The sequence below is a fragment of the Ascaphus truei genome, chromosome 6 (assembly GCF_040206685.1).
Source record: "Ascaphus truei isolate aAscTru1 chromosome 6, aAscTru1.hap1, whole genome shotgun sequence".
In the NCBI taxonomy this organism is placed as follows: Eukaryota; Metazoa; Chordata; class Amphibia; order Anura; family Ascaphidae; genus Ascaphus; species Ascaphus truei.
In genome coordinates this window covers 91,229,394-91,251,062 of record NC_134488.1, presented here as the reverse complement: position 1 = coordinate 91,251,062, position 21,669 = coordinate 91,229,394, and the positions used below count along the sequence as shown (strand labels likewise).

Sequence of the window (21,669 nt, the reverse complement as noted above, 5' to 3'; positions counted from 1 at the left end):
TATAATATTGTGCTTTGATGTGGATAATTGTGCTTGAATGAAACATCCTAAAACACATGGTGATCACACACAAGTAGCCTTGAAAGCTTGCATGCATCCTATAAATATTCCCTCGTCCTCTGTGTTACCCTGTGAAAATGTGTCCTCATGCGTATATATACACACATTTCCTGTAAATGTTCCATTCCTTTAAATCTCTCCAATAACATACAAATACAAGCGGAATGAATACTGCATCACAAACGCACGTTTCCCAGACAGTTGCAGACATCTATGAATTCATCAGCATGCTTATTTATCCATATGTTTAAATTATCTGTAACTATACGTCATTTCTAATTCCAGTACTTTGTAGGCAAGAAACAGCACATAAGAAAATCAGCAGTATTTCCTATAATGAAACACAACAGCCTTTCCGCCTGTTCAAACCACTCAAATCTATTAAATGAGGCATGCAATGTAGATACTGACAATTCTGGGTATAAACAGGAGAAGAAAAAACAAGTATAAACAGTTAAACGCTGCTTGAGAGGATTGTAGAAGCCAAAAACAAAAACCTACACTACCGTCTTACATTGCAGAGGGAATGCGTTCGATGTCTCGGAGAGTTGATGTCACTTGGTGTTGAAGACCTGTCACCTTCTGCTGCCGATGCATCAGATATTATAGAAGGCTGCCGTGAATGGCAAGGGCTAACTCTGACAGCTTAAAAAGAAACAGTAGGGAATTGTTCTTTAATGATTGAAATACTGTAGAATTCTCTGGACGAAGTGAGGACATTAAAATCCAAACACACACTCGCACACCCTTATACATAAAAACCCTTGTCAGTGGTTCCCGTGGGGAGGTTTGGGAACACCACAGATACAAAATTGGTAAAAGACCCAACACATTCATCAGTTTTCATGAGGCATTTGTCTAATGCAAGCTGGAATGATAGTCGATGTACCATATAAAAGAATCCTTTATTACACAATAGGCTTCCCTATTAATGTTTGACAGTTCTTACAGCAAATTAAAGACAATCACTCACAGGATCAGACGAGAGATTGGATCCACGAGTTTAAAGACCTTGTTCAGAGAACTTAAGAGTTCAGTGCTGGCAGCACGTACATTTAATTAAGCAGAAACGGCCCCACATACCCAATAACAAGGTTCTTCGCAAGCTGGAATGCACATTTTAATGACAGTAGTTCGGCTCCCTCAGAAGGCTACAGGAAATCAATACTTCTTTGTAAAAACCATCTGAACAAACCTTGCCGATCTGCGGTATGCTGGGGATGTGCGTGGTATAGAGTTTGCTGGCTTTGTCGGATGGCTGCAGTAAGTGGGAGGTCTGCGTGCATTACCCACTCCTGGTTTCCATTTAACATTGTTTCACCCGGCATCGCTAGTGAATGACGCTTAGGAACATCTTTAGTCAGTGTTGCTAAAGACTGTTTTGCCTAAAAAAGGGAAAGAAAATATATATATATTTTTTTTTAAACAAAATAAAATTAATATTGAAGCAAATAATGTGAGCATAAAGTTGGGTTGGTAAAAGAAATGCCGAAGTTTCTGTTGATTAGATATTTTCTTTGATCTCTATATTGGCTAAGGAATACTATTGTCCAAGACATGTCCACATTACTTTCAAAATCACTTACCTCATACTAGCAATGCAGAGGAATCTGTCCTTTAGTTTACATCTATTTAAATGCATCTAACATGATTTTACATTTCACTCAAAAGGAGCCTTAAAAAAAAACCAAAAAGTACTGGAAAGATTTCATTGCTTTCCTTCAAATACCAGCATCCTAATGGGTTTTCCATTGGCTAGCTAGTGTTACCTATATAGTTATCATACTGCATCCCTATAGAAATCTGGAAAGGCTTAGTATCCAAGGTAAACCTGATAAATATTCTAAAGGGGTTATTCACGGAGGTGCAGAGACGCCTTCCAAGCTCTTCCATTCAACTAATTGTCCGAAAGAGCAGGATACATTCTACTGCTCTTTTGTGAATAAGGGAACAAAAAGGACCTGTATGTTGGGCCAATGTTGATGTGGAAAACATCACAAATGTTTACAATAAACAAAATAAGACAATATATGAAAATAAATATATATAAGAATGTCACTATGTTCCATATTATCCACATAACATACAACTGAGGGAGAAAAACACAAGTGACACACTCGGGCATTTATTCAATATGCTGTGAAGTTGCTTTCCAGCCCCGGAGAAGATTCAAGTCCTACAAGTCCCATTCATGCAAGATACAAAACACTTCAGAAAAAGTACATCTAAACGAAACATTCATCAAGTTTTCTTTGTAATCAGATAAAGTGTGTCTCATCAAGAACTGAAAATAGAAATTAGCGGAAACTCCTTCCACTTTTGCACTCTTCTCCATAACCTAACAACCAACAGTGGACATCTCCAGAATGCTTATTAAGGGTTAGTGAAAGAAAGTAACAACTGGTTCTCATGTTACCTGGTGTGATATTTTCACGTGTTTGTTAGGAATGCAATGAGAGCCGTTTGTTGGTCCTCGTTCATAAGACACCTTTCTGGTGCCAGAAGTCCCATTACGGCATGTTAGCTCGAGTGGGAATAAAGCGGAATAGCCCTGACCATCAGGGTATTCCACGAATCCAACACTCATTCTGTGAAGTATATCCTCACAGTTACTCTTAGCCTGCCACTCTCCAGGTCACGAAATTTTGTTCTAGCACTTCTTTCCCTGAAATATGTTTCCCTCCTGTGCTGTGTTGAAACCGTTCATGTATTTGAAAGTTTTGATCATATCCTCTCCTCCCCCTTTTATCCTAAGCTGCACATTTTAAGGGTTCCCAATAAGTCTAATGTTGTAGACCAGGAGAGCGCAAACTTTCCCTGCTGCTCCTCCCCGCCTGCTCCCCCTCTTACCTTATCTTCGGTGTCAAATGATGCCAAGGGGTTACGTGACATCACGTTGCCATGGCAACATTACCGAAGACAAGGGACATTGCAGAGGCCTCACGTGATCCCCGGCATTTCATTTACATGCCTTGGGGAACAGCGCGGGGCCTTTGCAACCGTCCGAAGATACGGTCTCCAGAATTGAACACCGAGATCTCACCAAGGATTTATAAAGTGGCATCACCACTTTTCTTTCTGCTGACAATACCTTTCCCTGTATAACCTAACATGCTGCTGGCTTTGTGCATTGTTTTGTTACATTGATTGCCTACTTTTAGGTCTGCTGAAATAATGACTCCCAAATCCCTTTCCTCTATAATAGTTGACATAATGTAATTAATCTTGTATTCTGCCTCCAGATTTGTGACCCAAGTGCATTATTTTGCACTTTTTGCATTAAACTGTAGTTGCCACACTCATGAATATTCCTTCAATCTACCTAAATAATATTTTTTTTACCCCTCCCCTTACATAGAGGGTCAACCCTGTTGCAGATCTTTGTGTTATCTGCAGAAAGGCATACTTTCCCCTCCACACAATAAGTAATGTCACTAATAAAGATATTAAAGAGCACAGGTCACAGTACAGACCTCTAAGGCAGGTGTGTGCAAACTTTTCAGTTTGCACCTCCCTGCCTGCTCTCCCCCCAGCCCCTTACCTTGGCTCCGGCGTCAAATGTCGCCGTGGGCATATGTGGCATCAGGTTGCCATGTCAACGTGACATCACGTGACTCGTGGCATCATGTGATGCCGCATTGCCATGGCAACGCATCAACTGAAGCCAAGGTAAGGGAATTTAGTCACCCGGCATTTAATTTAAATGCCTTGGCTAAGAGCGCGGGTCTCTGTAACCGCCCCCGCCTGGAAAATCTTGCGCACCCCCCAGTTTGCGCACCCCTGCACTAAGGTACTCCCACTGGTTGCCTTCCACTCCTCTGAATGCAATACCTTTACCACAACTCTCTGTGGCCGGTCCTTCAACAAACGTCTTATCCGTTCTACCAAATCCCTAGCATGGCAACTTATTTATCAGTCTTTCTATGTTGGACAGTATCAAATGCTTACTAAAATCTAAGTAAGCTACATCTATTGCTGCACCCTGATCCATTACCTTAGTTATCAAGTTAAAAAAATAATCATTTAGGTTTGTTTGACATGATCTGCCCCCAGTAAGCACATGGCTGCTTGGGATCTTGCAATTTGCTGGACTTCAATGGAAAAATTTCTGAAAGAATTGTTTACTATTTAATTTCCCCACTACTGTTGGGCTCACTGACCTGTAGTTACCCACCTCTACCCTATTTCCCCTTTTGTGAAGTGGGACTATGCTTGCTCTTCTCCAGTCATCTAGAACTACACCTGTTAATAGGGACTGGTTAAATAGATCTGTTAATGGTGTTGCAAGCACACTCGTGAGCTATTTTAATATCCTTAGCTCTGTATTAAAGTAACCGCATGTATGAGTGCGTCAAAGACAAATACCTGTCTTCCTAGGACAGTGTATCTAGTGCAGACGCACGCGCACGGCAGAAAGCATTGACGCTGCAGCTTTGTGGAAAGACAAAAATGTGTCTTTTCGAGCGGCTGCCGTGCCACGTGATACTGTGAGTCAGTCACAGCGAGGCAGGGGAAAAAGCAAAAAACTACCCTTGTGACATGGCCACGTCTCCTAGTCGTGCACGTCATCGTATGGCCTATATACACAAAATGCTCATGCCACATGCATGCGCAATGTCATGCACGCAAACGCTTAACATAACCCCTGCCTTAGATGTATCCTATCTGGCACTATTGACTTGTCCACCTTCAGTTTTGATAGTTTCAGTAGGACTACCACCTCTGTAAATGGACTTCTCCTTTCCATTGATATTCCCGTTACTGTGGTCTCCCTCTCCTTCACCTTCAGATGTGAAGACGGAGCAAAAATAATTAAGGGATGCTTTACCTTTGTCTGCCAGCAAGGGCTGGTTGGCATATTTTTGGCTGGGGGACAAGTATGGCCCACCAGCCCAGGTATTACATAACCTACTCACAAACATAACAGGCAATGCACAAAAATATACATGGCAGTTATATGCACCATACACACACATACATGCCTCACGCAAAAACACCAAGTCAAAACATACACCAAATACAGCACATGCACACATGCGCCACGCACACGCACAATACATGCACCACACAGACTAGATACATGCGACACACACACACACACACACACACACACAGACACACACACACGATATATGCACCATGCAGACACCACATACATCCACTATACCACAGATACTGTACATACAACCGCAACAGATATATGAAACATGCACAAACACCACATACATGCAACATACACACACATGCCAGCTATAGTACAAGCACAATACACCCACCATATACATGCACCACACACACACTCACTAACCAAACAGATATATGCACAAACATCACACATGCAACATGCACCAGCAATAGTACATACACCCACACCAGATACATGCACTGTGTGTGCGCGCGTACACACACACACACACACACACACACACACACACACACACACACACACACACACACACACACAGATGCATGCACAATACATATACATGGACCAGACACACACACACACACACACACACACACCAAATGTAATACAAACAAATACATGCAACATCCAGGATACATAAACTAGTACTTACACAAATATACTAATCAACATACACAAACACTTACTGTCCTGGGAAAGAGCAGAGAGGAGAACAGAGGCCAGCGAAAGGGGAGCTCACCACATGGCTGCAGCTGATGCTGTAGCAGCCACCCTGTCCCATGAGAGCAGATATGCTTCTGCTTTCCCAGCAGCTACCGGCTCAGCATTAGGCTAGGTCTCCGCTGCAGCCTGTGGTGCGCGGCTGCGTTCGCGCCACTCACCAGCCCCTTACCTCTTCTTTAGCTGTCCCCGGTGACTCCTCGCTTCCTGGCTCACTGCATACTGTGACGCATCAGCCAGCAGGGGATACAACAGGATTGTGTTCCCGAGCGGCGACTCGTCACATGGTGCGCCAGGGAGTCAATCATAGACTGGATCCGCATCAGCCAATCACATACCAGGTAATGCTAACCAATGGGTGCGCACGCGCGTGTGCACACACCCTGAGAAATATTTTACCCACAGAATTCTATTAAGGTTTCAGATATGTTCTAGCAACAACTTTCCTGCTCCTAACGGATTTACTTTCTCTATTCATAAAAATGTTTGAGCATAATGTGTTGTAGCAGAAGCCAAGTGAGCACCGAGCCTGCTATCTATTCCTTTCTCATATATGGTCGGAGGAGCTTCAGCATGGTCATTGTACACACGTGTGCTGCTATTTAGGATGTAAATGATGAACACACACACACTTATTGCTTAAAAAAAAAAAAAAAAAAAAAAGATATGGAAAGAGGGAGAACTTTAGGGACAGAGTTTGGAGCTTGTGGGTTTCACCGTGGATAGGATGAACGGAGGGCTGAGCCGACATCGTGGCCCCACCCCATCGTCATAGCCACGCCCACCTGACCCGTTTTGGCCACGCCCCCGCACAGAAAATAGGGCCAGGTCCCTGGCTACAGCAGCGCCCGCTGTGGCGGCCACTGCAGGGACAAGAGCCGCCCCACAATGGGGCCGGGCCCGCTGCGAGGGGGGGCCGCTGCGCTGACAAACTCCTGCTCAAGAAAATTGAGAACAGGACTCGCGATGGAGCGCTAGACCACGCCCCCCCGGCGGTTCAGCCAGTGAGGCCGAACCTGCCAGGTGACGTCACGGCCGCTCCGCCATTACCCCCCCTCCCCCCCGTCTTTCCCCTGCAGCTCACTGCAGACCAGGGGACTCGGCTGCGATGCTGACGGCGCGTGCAGCACAGGCAGTGGGGCCGCAGCCTAAGCTGCCTACAGACCGCAGTGAAGCGCTGTGCACCAGACGCCAGGACACCAGGCACGCGTGCAGCGGGACCTTAGCCTAAGGGAATCTGAGCAGCCCGGGGGGGCAATTTCCCCTCTGCCCCACAGGTCAGCCTTCAAACTGGGCCTGAACATAACTGTTCCCTTCCATCTTAATGTTCCCATCCTCCTTCTGTTTTTCTCCACTCACTTACACACCTAAAATAGGTTTTGCCCCCCTTCTTTACCGACTACTAGTTTCTCTTCTGCTTGAGCCTTTGCATGTCTGATTATGTACTTAGAATCCTTCTGCCTAGCAAAGTGTTCTGCAATTTTCAGGTCAATTGAAAATTGTACCAAACCCAGAAGAATTTACAATGTATCTGATCTCAGAAACACTATTAGAGAGGGTTGGGATTCCTCACAATTACACAATATAATTATAGGGTTCCTTAACCCAGGGGAGCGCAAACTTTTGTTGCTGCGCCCCCCCCCCCCCCGCCTTGCCTTCCCCGGTGCTCGCGCCCCACACCCTTACCTTGGTGCGGCATCAAATGACGCCGTGGGGTTGTGTGTCATCACGTCATTTGACGCCACGTTGCCATGGAGAGGAGTCCTGAAGCCGGCAGAATCAAGGTAAGTTGAGTTGCAGAGGCCACACGCGATCCCCCGTCATTTAATTTAAATGCCCTGGGGAAAAGCGCGGGGCCTCTACAACCGCCACACCCCCCTAAAAGACGGATTGTCATATCACACACACATGAATCCGAGAGAGATTAGCTTAGAAAGTGATTTTCTGAGACATTTTTTATGTTGTATAGTCCATCAATATTTTAACATTATACTAATAAAGTTTTCATTTTAATTATATCATCTTTACACCGTTGGGAGTGCTACACTAGGGGCCTTTCTTTCCTAACCTATGTTTATTCATAGGAATTCCTTTCATAGCTTTTACAATACCTGCCACATCCTATAAGAACAATATCAGCTTTCTTTTCCGTGTACTTTTACTAACCTGTCTGACACAAAGGTCTGATGCTTTTAGTATGGCATCTTCTCGTTTGTTTTCCACGGCTCCTTCACTCCACCCTGCCAGATAATATCTTTAACAATTTTCCATATCATCAATATAAGCCCTCCTAAAATCTAAAACTTTATTGTTTTTTGTGGTATGACCCAAACTTTGTCTTTATACTACACCTCAATGAATGATGAACACTGTAACCGAAGTTCTCAACCACAGGTACATCTCATACTCTCTCCCCATTGCTACGTATTAAGTCTAGTATTGCTTCATTGCAAGTGGCCTCCCTTAACAATGGCTTGAGAGAGGACACTTGCAATGATTCCAGGAGGACCTTACTTCTGGCTGATCCTGCAAAGGATCCTGGTATTGCACAGGTTATTAAGAATTTATATTAGTGTTAGGGACCCCTGAAGAATGTGGTCTGCCGTGCAGTGGCTCAGGGGCTTACAACAATTTGGCCAAAATGTTAAACTAAAAGACCATTTTATTTAATAGATATTTATACATATATATTTAGGCACTGTACCGTGTATGAGTTTCACTGGACATGCACTGAGCTCTGTCTGTGTTTTATGTTCTGTCTCTGGTTTTAAATGATCCTGCAAAGGACACCTGCCGCTCCGCATCTGGCAGATTGCAGTCAGTGTTTACCGCTAATGTTACCTAACCTATACAGTTTCTAGGGTTACCCTGTCTGACCATTCTCAAAGTGCTTTGTACTGAAGTCGCTTTTATGTGGTTGTTCACATAAAGGGCAACTCATTCTCCCTTCCTTCCTAGCCTGTCCTTTCTAAATATATCATACATGACATCCTTGTCATTATTGCAATTAGTTCTGGAATTTTATTACCCAAACTACGAGTATTTGTACTCATTGCCCAAGATTTTTGTTACGGCTTTTACCCTGTACACCTCGTTCTGCCTGTGTTGGACTTTTTCCTACCTAGGCTATCTTCTGTTCACCTGGCCTTGTTTCCTGCTGTAATATCCCACCCAAATCGCTACCTCTTGCACGGGGGGAGATGAATTTACCATTTTACTGCCCGCCCCTCAGCTAGTTTTAATACTTGCCAATGAACAGCTGCGGAGCCACGCAGCTGCTGTGGCTACCTCCTTACCTGCCGCCCACCTCCTCCTTCTGAACCGCATCAAATGACGCCGCAGACATCACCAACGTAACGTCGCACGGCATCACGTTGATATGGTAATGTGAGGTCATGAGAGAGAGAGACGGATGAGAGAAAGAGACGGACGAGAGAGAGAGAGACGGGAGAGCGAGAGAGACGAGAGAGAGACGAGAGAGACGAGAGAGAGAGAGAGACGGACGAGAGAGACGGACGAGAGAGAGAGAGAGAGAGAGACGGACGAGAGAGAGACTGACGAGAGAGAGAGAGATGGACGAGAGAGAGAGAGATGGACGAGAGAGAGAGACGGACGAGAGAGAGAGAGAGAGAGAGACGGACGAGAGAAAGATGGACGAGAGAGGGAGAGAGACGGACGAGAGAGAGAGATGGACGAGTGATGAGACAGACGGACGAGAGACGAGACAGACGGACGAGAGAGAGAGAGCGAGAGCGAGAGAGAGGGAGGGACGAGCGAGAGAGAGGGACGAGCGAGAGAGAGGGACGAGCGAGAGAGAGGGACGAGCGAGAGAGAGAGAGAGAGAGGGACGAGAGAGAGAGAGGGACGAGAGAGAGAGAGAGAGAGGGACGAGCGAGAGAGAGAGGGACGAGCGAGAGAGAGAGAGAAAGAGAGAGGGACGAGCGAGAGAGAGGGACGAGAGAGAGAGAGGGACGAGCGAGAGAGAGAGGAGCGAGAGAGAGAGACGGAGGAGCGAGAGAGAGACGGAGGAGCGAGAGAGAGAGACGGAGGAGCGAGAGAGAGAGATGGATGAGAGAGAGAGAGAGAGAGACGGACGAGAGAGAGAGACGGACGAGAGAGGGAGAGAGACGGACGAGAGAGAGAGAGAGACGGACGAGAGAGAGAGAGAGACGGACGAGAGAGAGAGAGACGGACGAGAGAGAGACGAACGAGAGAGAGAGAGAGAGACGGACGAGAGAGAGAGAGAGAGACGGACGAGAGAGAGAGAGAGAGACGGACGAGAGAGAGAGAGAGAGACGGACGAGAGAGAGAGAGACGGACGAGAGAGAGAGACGAGCGAGAGAGAGAGACGGACGAGAGAGAGAGAGAGAGGGACGAGAGAGAGCGAGAGAGAGGGACGAGCGAGAGAGAGAGAGAGGGACGAGCGAGAGAGAGAGGAGCGAGAGAGACGGAGGAGCGAGAGAGAGAGACGGACGAGAGAGAGAGACGGACGAGAGAGAGAGAGAGAGACGAACGAGAGAGAGAGACGGACGAGAGAGAGAGAGACGGACGAGAGAGAGAGAGACGGACGAGAGAGAGAGACGGACGAGAGAGAGAGACGGACGAGAGAGAGAGAGACGGACGAGAGAGAGAGACGGACGAGAGAGAGAGAGAGACGGACGAGAGAGAGAGAGAGAGAGACGGACGAGAGAGAGAGACGGACGGACGAGAGAGACGGACGAGAGAGAGAGAGACGGACGAGAGAGAGACGGACGGACGAGAGAGAGACGGACGAGAGAGAGACGGACGAGAGAGAGAGAGACGGACAAGAGAGAGAGACGGACAAGAGAGAGAGAGAGAGACGGACAAGAGAGAGAGACGGACGAGAGAGAGAGAGAGACGGACGAGAGAGAGAGAGAGACGGACGAGAGAGAGAGCGAAAGAGAGAGAGAGAGAGGGACGAGAGAGAGAGAGGGACGAGAGAGAGAGAGAGAGGGACGAGCGAGAGAGAGAGAGAGAGGGACGAGAGAGAGAGAGGGACGAGAGAGAGAGAGAGAGGGACGAGCGAGAGAGAGAGGGACGAGCGAGAGAGAGAGAGAAAGAGAGAGGGACGAGCGAGAGAGAGGGACGAGAGAGAGAGAGAGAGGGACGAGCGAGAGAGAGGGACGAGCGAGAGAGAGGGACGAGCGAGAGAGAGAGAGGGACGAGCGAGAGAGAGAGAGAGAGGGACGAGAGAGAGAGAGGGACGAGAGAGAGAGAGAGAGGGACGAGCGAGAGAGAGAGGGACGAGCGAGAGAGAGAGAGAAAGAGAGAGGGACGAGCGAGAGAGAGGGACGAGAGAGAGAGAGGGACGAGCGAGAGAGAGAGGAGCGAGAGAGAGAGACGGAGGAGCGAGAGAGAGACGGAGGAGCGAGAGAGAGAGACGGAGGAGCGAGAGAGAGAGATGGATGAGAGAGAGAGAGAGAGACGGACGAGAGAGAGAGACGGACGAGAGAGGGAGAGAGACGGACGAGAGAGAGAGAGAGACGGACGAGAGAGAGAGAGAGACGGACGAGAGAGAGAGAGACGGACGAGAGAGAGACGAACGAGAGAGAGAGAGAGAGACGGACGAGAGAGAGAGAGAGAGACGGACGAGAGAGAGAGAGAGAGACGGACGAGAGAGAGAGAGAGAGACGGACGAGAGAGAGAGAGACGGACGAGAGAGAGAGACGAGCGAGAGAGAGAGACGGACGAGAGAGAGAGGGACGAGAGAGAGCGAGAGAGAGGGACGAGCGAGAGAGAGAGAGGGACGAGCGAGAGAGAGAGGAGCGAGAGAGACGGAGGAGCGAGAGAGAGAGACGGACGAGAGAGAGAGACGGACGAGAGAGAGAGAGAGAGACGAACGAGAGAGAGAGACGGACGAGAGAGAGAGACGGACGAGAGAGAGAGAGAGAGAGAGACGGACGAGAGAGAGAGACGGACGAGAGAGAGAGAGAGAGAGAGAGAGACGGACGAGAGAGAGAGAGAGACGGACGAGAGAGAGAGAGAGAGAGACGGACGAGAGAGAGAGACGGACGGACGAGAGAGACGGACGAGAGAGAGAGAGACGGACGAGAGAGAGAGAGACGGACGGACGAGAGAGAGACGGACGAGAGAGAGACGGACGAGAGAGAGAGAGACGGACAAGAGAGAGAGACGGACAAGAGAGAGAGAGACGGACAAGAGAGAGAGACGGACGAGAGAGAGAGAGAGACGGACGAGAGAGAGAGAGAGACGGACGAGAGAGAGAGCGAAAGAGAGAGAGGGACGAGAGAGAGAGAGGGACGAGAGAGAGAGAGAGAGAGGGACGAGCGAGAGAGAGAGGGACGAGCGAGAGAGAGAGAGAGGGACGAGCGAGAGAAAGAGAGGGACGAGCGAGAGAGAGAGAGAGGGACGAGCGAGAGAGAGGGAGGGACGAGCGAGAGAGAGGGAGGGACGAGCGAGAGAGGGACGAGCGAGAGAGAGGGAGGGACGAGCGAGAGAGAGAGGGACGAGCGAGAGAGAGAGGGACGAGCGAGAGAGAGAGGGACGAGCGAGAGAGGGACGAGCGAGAGGGAAGAGCGAGAGAGGGACGAGCGAGAGAGAGAGAGAGGGACGAGCGAGAGAGAGACGAGCGAGAGAGAGAGGGACGAGCGAGAGAGAGGGACGAGCGAGAGAGAGAGGGACGAGCGAGAGAGAGACGGACGAGAGAGAGAGAGACGGACGAGAGAGAGACGGACGAGAGAGAGACGGACGAGAGAGAGAGACGGACGAGAGAGAGAGACGGACGAGAGAGAGAGAGAGACGGACGAGAGAGAGAGAGAGACGGATGAGAGAGAGAGACGGACGAGAGAAACGAACGAGAGAGAGAGATGGACGAGCGAGAGAGAGAGGGACGAGAGAGAGAGAGGGATGAGCGAGAGAGAGAGGGACGAGCGAGAGAGAGAGAGAGGGACGAGCGAGAGAGAGAGAGAGAGAGGGACGAGCGAGAGAGAGAGAGAGAGAGAGAGGGACGAGCGAGAGAGAGAGAGAGGGACGAGCGAGAGAGAGAGGGACGAGAGAGAGAGAGGGACGAGCGAGAGAGAGAGGGACGAGCGAGAGAGAGAGGGACGAGCGAGAGAGAGAGGGACGAGCGAGAGAGAGAGGGACGAGCGAGAGAGAGAGGGACGAGCGAGAGAGAGAGGGACGAGCGAGAGAGAGAGAGGGACGAGCGAGAGAGAGAGAGACGAGCGAGAGAGGGACGAGCGAGAGAGAGAGGGACGAGCGAGAGAGAGAGGGACGAGCGAGAGAGGGACGAGCGAGAGGGACGAGCGAGAGGGACGAGCGAGAGAGGGACGAGCGAGAGAGAGAGAGGGACGAGCGAGAGAGAGACGAGCGAGAGAGAGACGAGCGAGAGAGGGACGAGCGAGAGAGAGGGACGAGCGAGAGAGAGAGGGACGAGCGAGAGAGAGACGGACGAGAGAGAGAGAGACGGACGAGAGAGAGAGAGACGGACGAGAGAGAGAGACGGACGAGAGAGAGAGAGAGACGGACGAGAGAGAGAGAGAGACGGATGAGAGAGAGAGAGAGGGACGAGCGAGAGAGAGAGGGACGAGCGAGAGAGAGAGAGGGACGAGCGAGAGAGGGACGAGCGAGAGGGAAGAGCGAGAGAGGGACGAGCGAGAGAGAGAGAGAGGGACGAGCGAGAGAGAGACGAGCGAGAGAGAGAGGGACGAGCGAGAGAGAGGGACGAGCGAGAGAGAGAGGGACGAGCGAGAGAGAGACGGACGAGAGAGAGAGAGACGGACGAGAGAGAGACGGACGAGAGAGAGACGGACGAGAGAGAGAGACGGACGAGAGAGAGAGACGGACGAGAGAGAGAGAGAGACGGACGAGAGAGAGAGAGAGACGGATGAGAGAGAGAGACGGACGAGAGAAACGAACGAGAGAGAGAGATGGACGAGCGAGAGAGAGAGGGACGAGAGAGAGAGAGGGATGAGCGAGAGAGAGAGAGAGGGACGAGCGAGAGAGAGAGAGAGGGACGAGCGAGAGAGAGAGAGAGAGAGGGACGAGCGAGAGAGAGAGAGAGAGAGAGAGGGACGAGCGAGAGAGAGAGAGAGGGACGAGCGAGAGAGAGAGGGACGAGCGAGAGAGAGAGAGGGACGAGCGAGAGAGAGAGGGACGAGCGAGAGAGAGAGGGACGAGCGAGAGAGAGAGGGACGAGCGAGAGAGAGAGGGACGAGCGAGAGAGAGAGGGACGAGCGAGAGAGAGAGGGACGAGCGAGAGAGAGAGAGGGACGAGCGAGAGAGAGAGAGACGAGCGAGAGAGGGACGAGCGAGAGAGAGAGGGACGAGCGAGAGAGAGAGGGACGAGCGAGAGAGAGAGGGACGAGCGAGAGAGGGACGAGCGAGAGGGACGAGCGAGAGGGACGAGCGAGAGAGGGACGAGCGAGAGAGAGAGAGGGACGAGCGAGAGAGAGACGAGCGAGAGAGAGACGAGCGAGAGAGGGACGAGCGAGAGAGAGGGACGAGCGAGAGAGAGAGGGACGAGCGAGAGAGAGACGGACGAGAGAGAGAGAGACGGACGAGAGAGAGAGAGACGGACGAGAGAGAGAGACGGACGAGAGAGAGAGAGAGACGGACGAGAGAGAGAGAGAGACGGATGAGAGAGAAAGAGAGGGACGAGCGAGAGAGAGAGGGACGAGCGAGAGAGAGAGAGGGACGAGCGAGAGAGAGAGAGGGACGAGCGAGAGAGAGAGAGGGACGAGCGAGAGAGAGGGACGAGCGAGAGAGAGAGAGAGGGACGAGCGAGAGAGAGAGAGAGGGACGAGCGAGAGCGAGAGAGAGGGACGAGCGAGAGAGAGAGAGGGACGAGCGAGAGAGAGAGGAGCGAGAGAGACGGAGGAGCGAGAGAGAGAGACGGACGAGAGAGAGAGACGGACGAGAGAGAGAGAGAGAGACGAACGAGAGAGAGAGACGGACGAGAGAGAGAGACGGACGAGAGAGAGAGAGAGAGAGAGAGAGACGGACGAGAGAGAGAGACGGACGAGAGAGAGAGAGAGAGAGAGAGACGGACGAGAGAGAGAGAGAGACGGACGAGAGAGAGAGAGAGAGAGACGGACGAGAGAGAGAGACGGACGGACGAGAGAGACGGACGAGAGAGAGAGAGACGGACGAGAGAGAGAGAGACGGACGGACGAGAGAGAGACGGACGAGAGAGAGACGGACGAGAGAGAGAGAGACGGACAAGAGAGAGAGACGGACAAGAGAGAGAGAGACGGACAAGAGAGAGAGACGGACGAGAGAGAGAGAGAGACGGACGAGAGAGAGAGAGAGACGGACGAGAGAGAGAGCGAAAGAGAGAGAGGGACGAGAGAGAGAGAGGGACGAGAGAGAGAGAGAGAGAGGGACGAGCGAGAGAGAGAGGGACGAGCGAGAGAGAGAGAGAGGGACGAGCGAGAGAAAGAGAGGGACGAGCGAGAGAGAGAGAGAGGGACGAGCGAGAGAGAGGGAGGGACGAGCGAGAGAGAGGGAGGGACGAGCGAGAGAGGGACGAGCGAGAGAGAGGGAGGGACGAGCGAGAGAGAGAGGGACGAGCGAGAGAGAGAGGGACGAGCGAGAGAGAGAGGGACGAGCGAGAGAGGGACGAGCGAGAGGGAAGAGCGAGAGAGGGACGAGCGAGAGAGAGAGAGAGGGACGAGCGAGAGAGAGACGAGCGAGAGAGAGAGAGGGACGAGCGAGAGAGAGGGACGAGCGAGAGAGAGAGGGACGAGCGAGAGAGAGACGGACGAGAGAGAGACGGACGAGAGAGAGACGGACGAGAGAGAGAGACGGACGAGAGAGAGAGACGGACGAGAGAGAGAGAGAGACGGACGAGAGAGAGAGAGAGACGGATGAGAGAGAGAGACGGACGAGAGAGACGAACGAGAGAGAGAGATGGACGAGCGAGAGAGAGAGGGACGAGAGAGAGAGAGGGATGAGCGAGAGAGAGAGAGAGGGACGAGCGAGAGAGAGAGAGAGGGACGAGCGAGAGAGAGAGAGAGAGAGGGACGAGCGAGAGAGAGAGAGAGAGAGAGAGGGACGAGCGAGAGAGAGAGAGACGAGCGAGAGAGAGAGCGGGACGAGCGAGAGAGAGAGGGACGAGCGAGAGAGAGAGGGACGAGCGAGAGAGAGAGGGACGAGCGAGAGAGAGAGGGACGAGCGAGAGAGAGAGGGACGAGCGAGAGAGAGAGGGACGAGCGAGAGAGAGAGGGACGAGCGAGAGAGAGAGGGACGAGCGAGAGAGAGAGAGGGACGAGCGAGAGAGAGAGAGGGACGAGCGAGAGAGAGAGAGACGAGCGAGAGAGAGAGGGACGAGCGAGAGAGAGAGGGACGAGCGAGAGAGAGAGGGACGAGCGAGAGAGAGAGGGACGAGCGAGAGAGGGACGAGCGAGAGGGACGAGCGAGAGGGACGAGCGAGAGAGGGACGAGCGAGAGAGAGAGAGGGACGAGCGAGAGAGAGACGAGCGAGAGAGAGACGAGCGAGAGAGGGACGAGCGAGAGAGAGGGACGAGCGAGAGAGAGAGGGACGAGCGAGAGAGAGAGGGACGAGCGAGAGAGAGACGGACGAGAGAGAGAGAGACGGACGAGAGAGAGAGACGGACGAGAGAGAGAGAGAGACGGACGAGAGAGAGAGAGAGACGGATGAGAGAGAGAGAGGGACGAGCGAGAGAGAGAGGGACGAGCGAGAGAGAGAGAGGGACGAGCGAGAGAGAGAGAGGGACGAGCGAGAGAGAGAGAGGGACGAGCGAGAGAGAGAGAGGGACGAGCGAGAGAGAGAGAGAGGGACGAGCGAGAGAGAGAGGGACGAGCGAGAGAGAGAGAGAGGGACGAGCGAGAGAGAGAGGGACGAGCGAGAGAGAGAGAGAGAGAGAGAGAGGGACGAGCGAGAGAGAGAGAGAGAGAGAGGGACGAGCGAGAGAGAGAGGGACGAGCGAGAGAGAGGGACGAGCGAGAGAGAGAGAGAGGGACGAGCGAGAGAGAGAGGGACGAGCGAGAGAGAGAGGGACGAGCGAGAGAGAGAGGGACGAGCGAGAGAGAGAGGGACGAGCGAGAGAGAGAGGGACGAGCGAGAGAGAGAGAGGGACGAGCGAGAGAGAGAGAGACGAGCGAGAGAGAGACGAGCGAGAGGGACGAGCGAGAGAGAGGGACGAGCGAGAGAGAGAGGGACGAGCGAGAGAGAGAGGGACGAGAGAGAGGGACGAGAGAGAGAGAGGGACGAGCGAGAGATGGACGAGCGAGAGATGGACGAGCGAGAGATGGACGAGCGAGAGATGGACGAGCGAGAGATGGACGAGCGAGAGAGAGACGGACGAGAGAGACGGACGAGAGAGAGAGAGACGGACGAGAGAGAGACGGACGAGAGAGAGAGACGGACGAGAGAGAGAGAGAGACGGACGAGAGAGAGACGGACGAGAGAGAGACGGACGAGAGAGACGGACGAGAGAGAGAGACGGACGAGAGAGAGACGGACGAGAGAGAGACGGACGAGAGACGAACGAGAGAGAGACGGACGAGAGAGAGAGACGGACGAGAGAGAGACGGACGAGAGAGAGGGAGAGAGGGACGAGAGAGAGGGAGAGAGGGACGAGAGAGAGGGAGAGAGGGACGAGAGAGAGGGAGAGAGGGACGAGAGAGAGGGAGAGAGGGACGAGCGAGAGAGAGAGAGGGACGAGCGAGAGAGAGGGATGAGAGAGAGAGAGAGGGAGGGACGAGAGAGAGACGGACGAGAGAGAGACGGACGAGAGAGAGACGGACGAGAGACGAACGAGAGAGAGACGGACGAGAGAGAGAGACGGACGAGAGAGAGAGACGGACGAGAGAGAGACGGACGAGAGAGAGGGAGAGAGGGACGAGAGAGAGGGAGAGAGGGACGAGAGAGAGGGAGAGAGGGACGAGAGAGAGAGAGAGGGACGAGCGAGAGAGAGAGAGGGACGAGCGAGAGAGAGAGAGACGAGCGAGAGAGAGACGAGCGAGAGGGACGAGCGAGAGAGAGGGACGAGCGAGAGAGAGAGGGACGAGCGAGAGAGAGAGGGACGAGCGAGAGAGAGAGGGACGAGAGAGAGAGAGGGACGAGCGAGAGAGGGACGAGCGAGAGATGGACGAGCGAGAGATGGACGAGCGAGAGAGAGACGGACGAGAGAGAGAGAGAGGGACGAGCGAGAGAGAGAGGGACGAGCGAGAGAGGGACGAGCGAGAGGGACGAGCGAGAGAGGGACGAGCGAGAGAGGGACGAGCGAGAGAGAGAGAGGGACGAGCGAGAGAGAGACGAGCGAGAGAGAGACGAGCGAGAGAGGGACGAGCGAGAGAGAGGGACGAGCGAGAGAGAGAGGGACGAGCGAGAGAGAGACGGACGAGAGAGAGAGAGACGGACGAGAGAGAGAGAGACGGACGAGAGAGAGAGACGGACGAGAGAGAGAGAGAGACGGACGAGAGAGAGAGAGAGACGGATGAGAGAGAGAGAGGGACGAGCGAGAGAGAGAGGGACGAGCGAGAGAGAGAGAGGGACGAGCGAGAGAGAGAGAGGGACGAGCGAGAGAGAGAGAGGGACGAGCGAGAGAGAGAGAGAGGGACGAGCGAGAGAGAGAGGGACGAGCGAGAGAGAGAGAGAGGGACGAGCGAGAGAGAGAGGGACGAGCGAGAGAGAGAGAGAGAGAGAGAGAGGGACGAGCGAGAGAGAGAGAGAGAGAGAGGGACGAGCGAGAGAGAGAGGGACGAGCGAGAGAGAGAGAGGGACGAGCGAGAGAGAGAGAGAGGGACGAGCGAGAGAGAGAGGGACGAGCGAGAGAGAGAGGGACGAGCGAGAGAGAGAGGGACGAGCGAGAGAGAGAGGGACGAGCGAGAGAGAGAGGGACGAGCGAGAGAGAGAGAGGGACGAGCGAGAGAGAGAGAGACGAGCGAGAGAGAGACGAGCGAGAGGGACGAGCGAGAGAGAGGGACGAGCGAGAGAGAGAGGGACGAGCGAGAGAGAGAGGGACGAGAGAGAGGGACGAGAGAGAGAGAGGGACGAGCGAGAGATGGACGAGCGAGAGATGGACGAGCGAGAGATGGACGAGCGAGAGATGGACGAGCGAGAGAGAGACGGACGAGAGAGACGGACGAGAGAGAGAGAGACGGACGAGAGAGAGACGGACGAGAGAGAGAGACGGACGAGAGAGAGAGAGAGACGGACGAGAGAGAGACGGACGAGAGAGAGACGGACGAGAGAGAGAGACGGACGAGAGAGAGAGACGGACGAGAGAGAGACGGACGAGAGAGAGACGGACGAGAGACGGACGAGAGAGAGACGGACGAGAGAGAGAGACGGACGAGAGAGAGAGACGGACGAGAGAGAGACGGAGAGAGGGACGAGAGAGAGGGAGAGAGGGACGAGAGAGAGGGAGAGAGGGACGAGAGAGAGGGAGAGAGGGACGAGCGAGAGAGAGAGAGGGACGAGCGAGAGAGAGGGATGAGAGAGAGAGAGAGGGAGGGACGAGAGAGAGACGGACGAGAGAGAGACGGACGAGAGAGAGACGGACGAGAGACGAACGAGAGAGAGACGGACGAGAGAGAGAGACGGACGAGAGAGAGAGACGGACGAGAGAGAGACGGACGAGAGAGAGGGAGAGAGGGACGAGAGAGAGGGAGAGAGGGACGAGAGAGAGGGAGAGAGGGACGAGAGAGAGAGAGAGGGACGAGCGAGAGAGAGAGAGGGACGAGCGAGAGAGAGAGAGACGAGCGAGAGAGAGACGAGCGAGAGGGACGAGCGAGAGAGAGGGACGAGCGAGAGAGAGAGGGACGAGCGAGAGAGAGAGGGACGAGCGAGAGAGAGAGGGACGAGAGAGAGAGAGGGACGAGCGAGAGAGGGACGAGCGAGAGATGGACGAGCGAGAGATGGACGAGCGAGAGAGAGACGGACGAGAGAGAGAGAGACGGACGAGAGAGAGACGGACGAGAGAGAGAGACGGACGAGAGAGAGAGACGGACGAGAGAGAGAGACGGACGAGAGAGAGAGACGGACGAGAGAGAGAGACGGACGAGAGAGAGAGAGAGACGGACGAGAGAGAGACGGACGAGAGAGAGACGGACGAGAGAGAGAGACGGACGAGAGAGAGACGGACGAGAGAGAGACGGACGAGAGAGAGACGGACGAGAGACGAACGAGAGAGAGACGGACGAGAGAGAGAGACGGACGAGAGAGAGAGACGGACGAGAGAGAGAGACGGACGAGAGAGAGACGGACGAGAGAGAGGGAGAGAGGGACGAGAGAGAGGGAGAGAGGGACGAGAGAGAGGGACGAGCGAGAGAGAGAGAGGGACGAGCGAGAGAGAGGGATGAGAGAGAGAGAGAGGGAGGGACGAGAGAGAGAGGGAGGGACGAGAGAGAGAGGGACGAGAGAGAGACGGACGAGAGAGAGAGACGGACGGACGAGAGACGGTCGGACGAGAGAGAGAGACGGACGAGAGAGAGAGAGACGAACGAGAGAGAGAGACGGACGAGAGAGAGAGACGGACGAGAGAGAGAGACGGACGAGAGAGAGAGACGGACGAGAGAGAGAGACGGACGAGAGAGAGAGACGGACGAGAGAGAGAGACGGACGAGAGAGAGAGACGGACGAGAGAGAGAGACGGACGAGAGAGAGAGAGACGGACGAGAGAGAGAGAGACGGACGAGAGAGAGAGACGGACGAGAGAGAGAGACGGACGAGAGAGAGAGCGAGAGACGGACGAAAGAGAGACGGACGAGAGAGAGAGAGACAAACGAGAGAGAGAGGGACGAGCGAGAGAGAGAGGGACGAGCGAGAGAGAGAGGGACGAGCGAGAGAGAGAGAGGGACGAGCGAGAGAGAGAGAGGGACGAGCGAGAGAGAGAGAGGGACGAGCGAGAGAGAGAGAGGGACGAGCGAGAGAGAGAGAGGGACGAGCGAGAGAGAGAGAGGGACGAGCGAGAGAGAGAGAGAGGGACGAGCGAGAGAGAGAGAGAGGGACGAGCGAGAGAGAGAGAGGGACGAGCGAGAGAGAGAGAGGGACGAGCGAGAGAGAGAGAGGGACGAGCGAGAGAGAGAGGGACGAGCGAGAGAGAGAGAGGGACGAGCGAGAGAGAGAGAGGGACGAGCGAGAGAGAGAGAGGGACGAGCGAGAGAGAGAGAGGGACGAGCGAGAGAGAGAGAGGGACGAGCGAGAGAGAGAGAGGGACGAGCGAGAGAGAGAGAGGGACGAGCGAGAGAGAGAGAGACGAGCGAGAGAGAGAGGGACGAGCGAGAGAGAGAGGGACGAGCGAGAGAGAGAGGGACGAGCGAGAGAGAGAGAGGGACGAGCGAGAGAGAGAGAGAGGGACGAGCGAGAGAGAGAGGGACGAGCGAGAGAGAGAGGGACGAGCGAGAGAGAGAGAGGGACGAGCGAGAGAGAGAGAGGGACGAGCGAGAGAGAGAGAGAGAGGGACGAGCGAGAGAGAGGGACGAACGAGAGAGAGGGACGAACGAGAGAGAGAGGGACGAGCGAGAGAGAGGGACGAGCGAGAGAGAGAGAGGGACGAGCGAGAGAGAGAGAGGGACGAGCGAGAGAGAGAGAGAGGGACGAGCGAGAGAGAGAGAGGGACGAGCGAGAGAGAGAGAGGGACGAGCGAGAGAGAGAGGGACGAGCGAGAGAGAGAGAGGGACGAGCGAGAGAGAGAGAGGGACGAGCGAGAGAGAGAGAGGGACGAGCGAGAGAGAGAGAGGGACGAGCGAGAGAGAGAGAGGGACGAGCGAGAGAGAGAGAGGACGAGCGAGAGAGAGAGAGGGACGAGCGAGAGAGAGAGAGACGAGCGAGAGAGAGAGGGACGAGCGAGAGAGAGAGGGACGAGCGAGAGAGAGAGGGACGGACGAGCGAGAGAGAGAGGGACGAGCGAGAGAGAGAGAGGGACGAGCGAGAGAGAGAGAGAGGGACGAGCGAGAGAGAGAGGGACGAGCGAGAGAGAGAGGGACGAGCGAGAGAGAGAGAGGGACGAGCG

At 53.6% G+C, this 21,669-nt stretch overlaps 1 protein-coding gene across 7 annotated transcripts in view; it reads right to left on the bottom strand.

Annotated features, from left to right (window-relative positions):
* The window catches only part of KAZN (kazrin, periplakin interacting protein), a 411,605-nt gene that overhangs the window by 4,183 nt on the left and 385,753 nt on the right, over window positions 1-21,669 (bottom strand). For 5 of the 7 annotated variants that reach the window (XM_075605079.1, XM_075605078.1, XM_075605077.1 and 2 more), the window contains 2 exons: window positions 1,256-1,445; window positions 575-705 (listed from right to left, as the gene is read on the bottom strand). The exons of 1 other annotated variant lie outside the window; for it this stretch is intronic. In XM_075605079.1, the coding sequence (XP_075461194.1) occupies window positions 575-705; window positions 1,256-1,445 (321 nt within the window). The remainder of the gene's footprint in view (window positions 1-574; window positions 706-1,255; window positions 1,446-21,669) is intronic. One more of the 7 variants, XM_075605080.1, reaches the window with a different exon arrangement.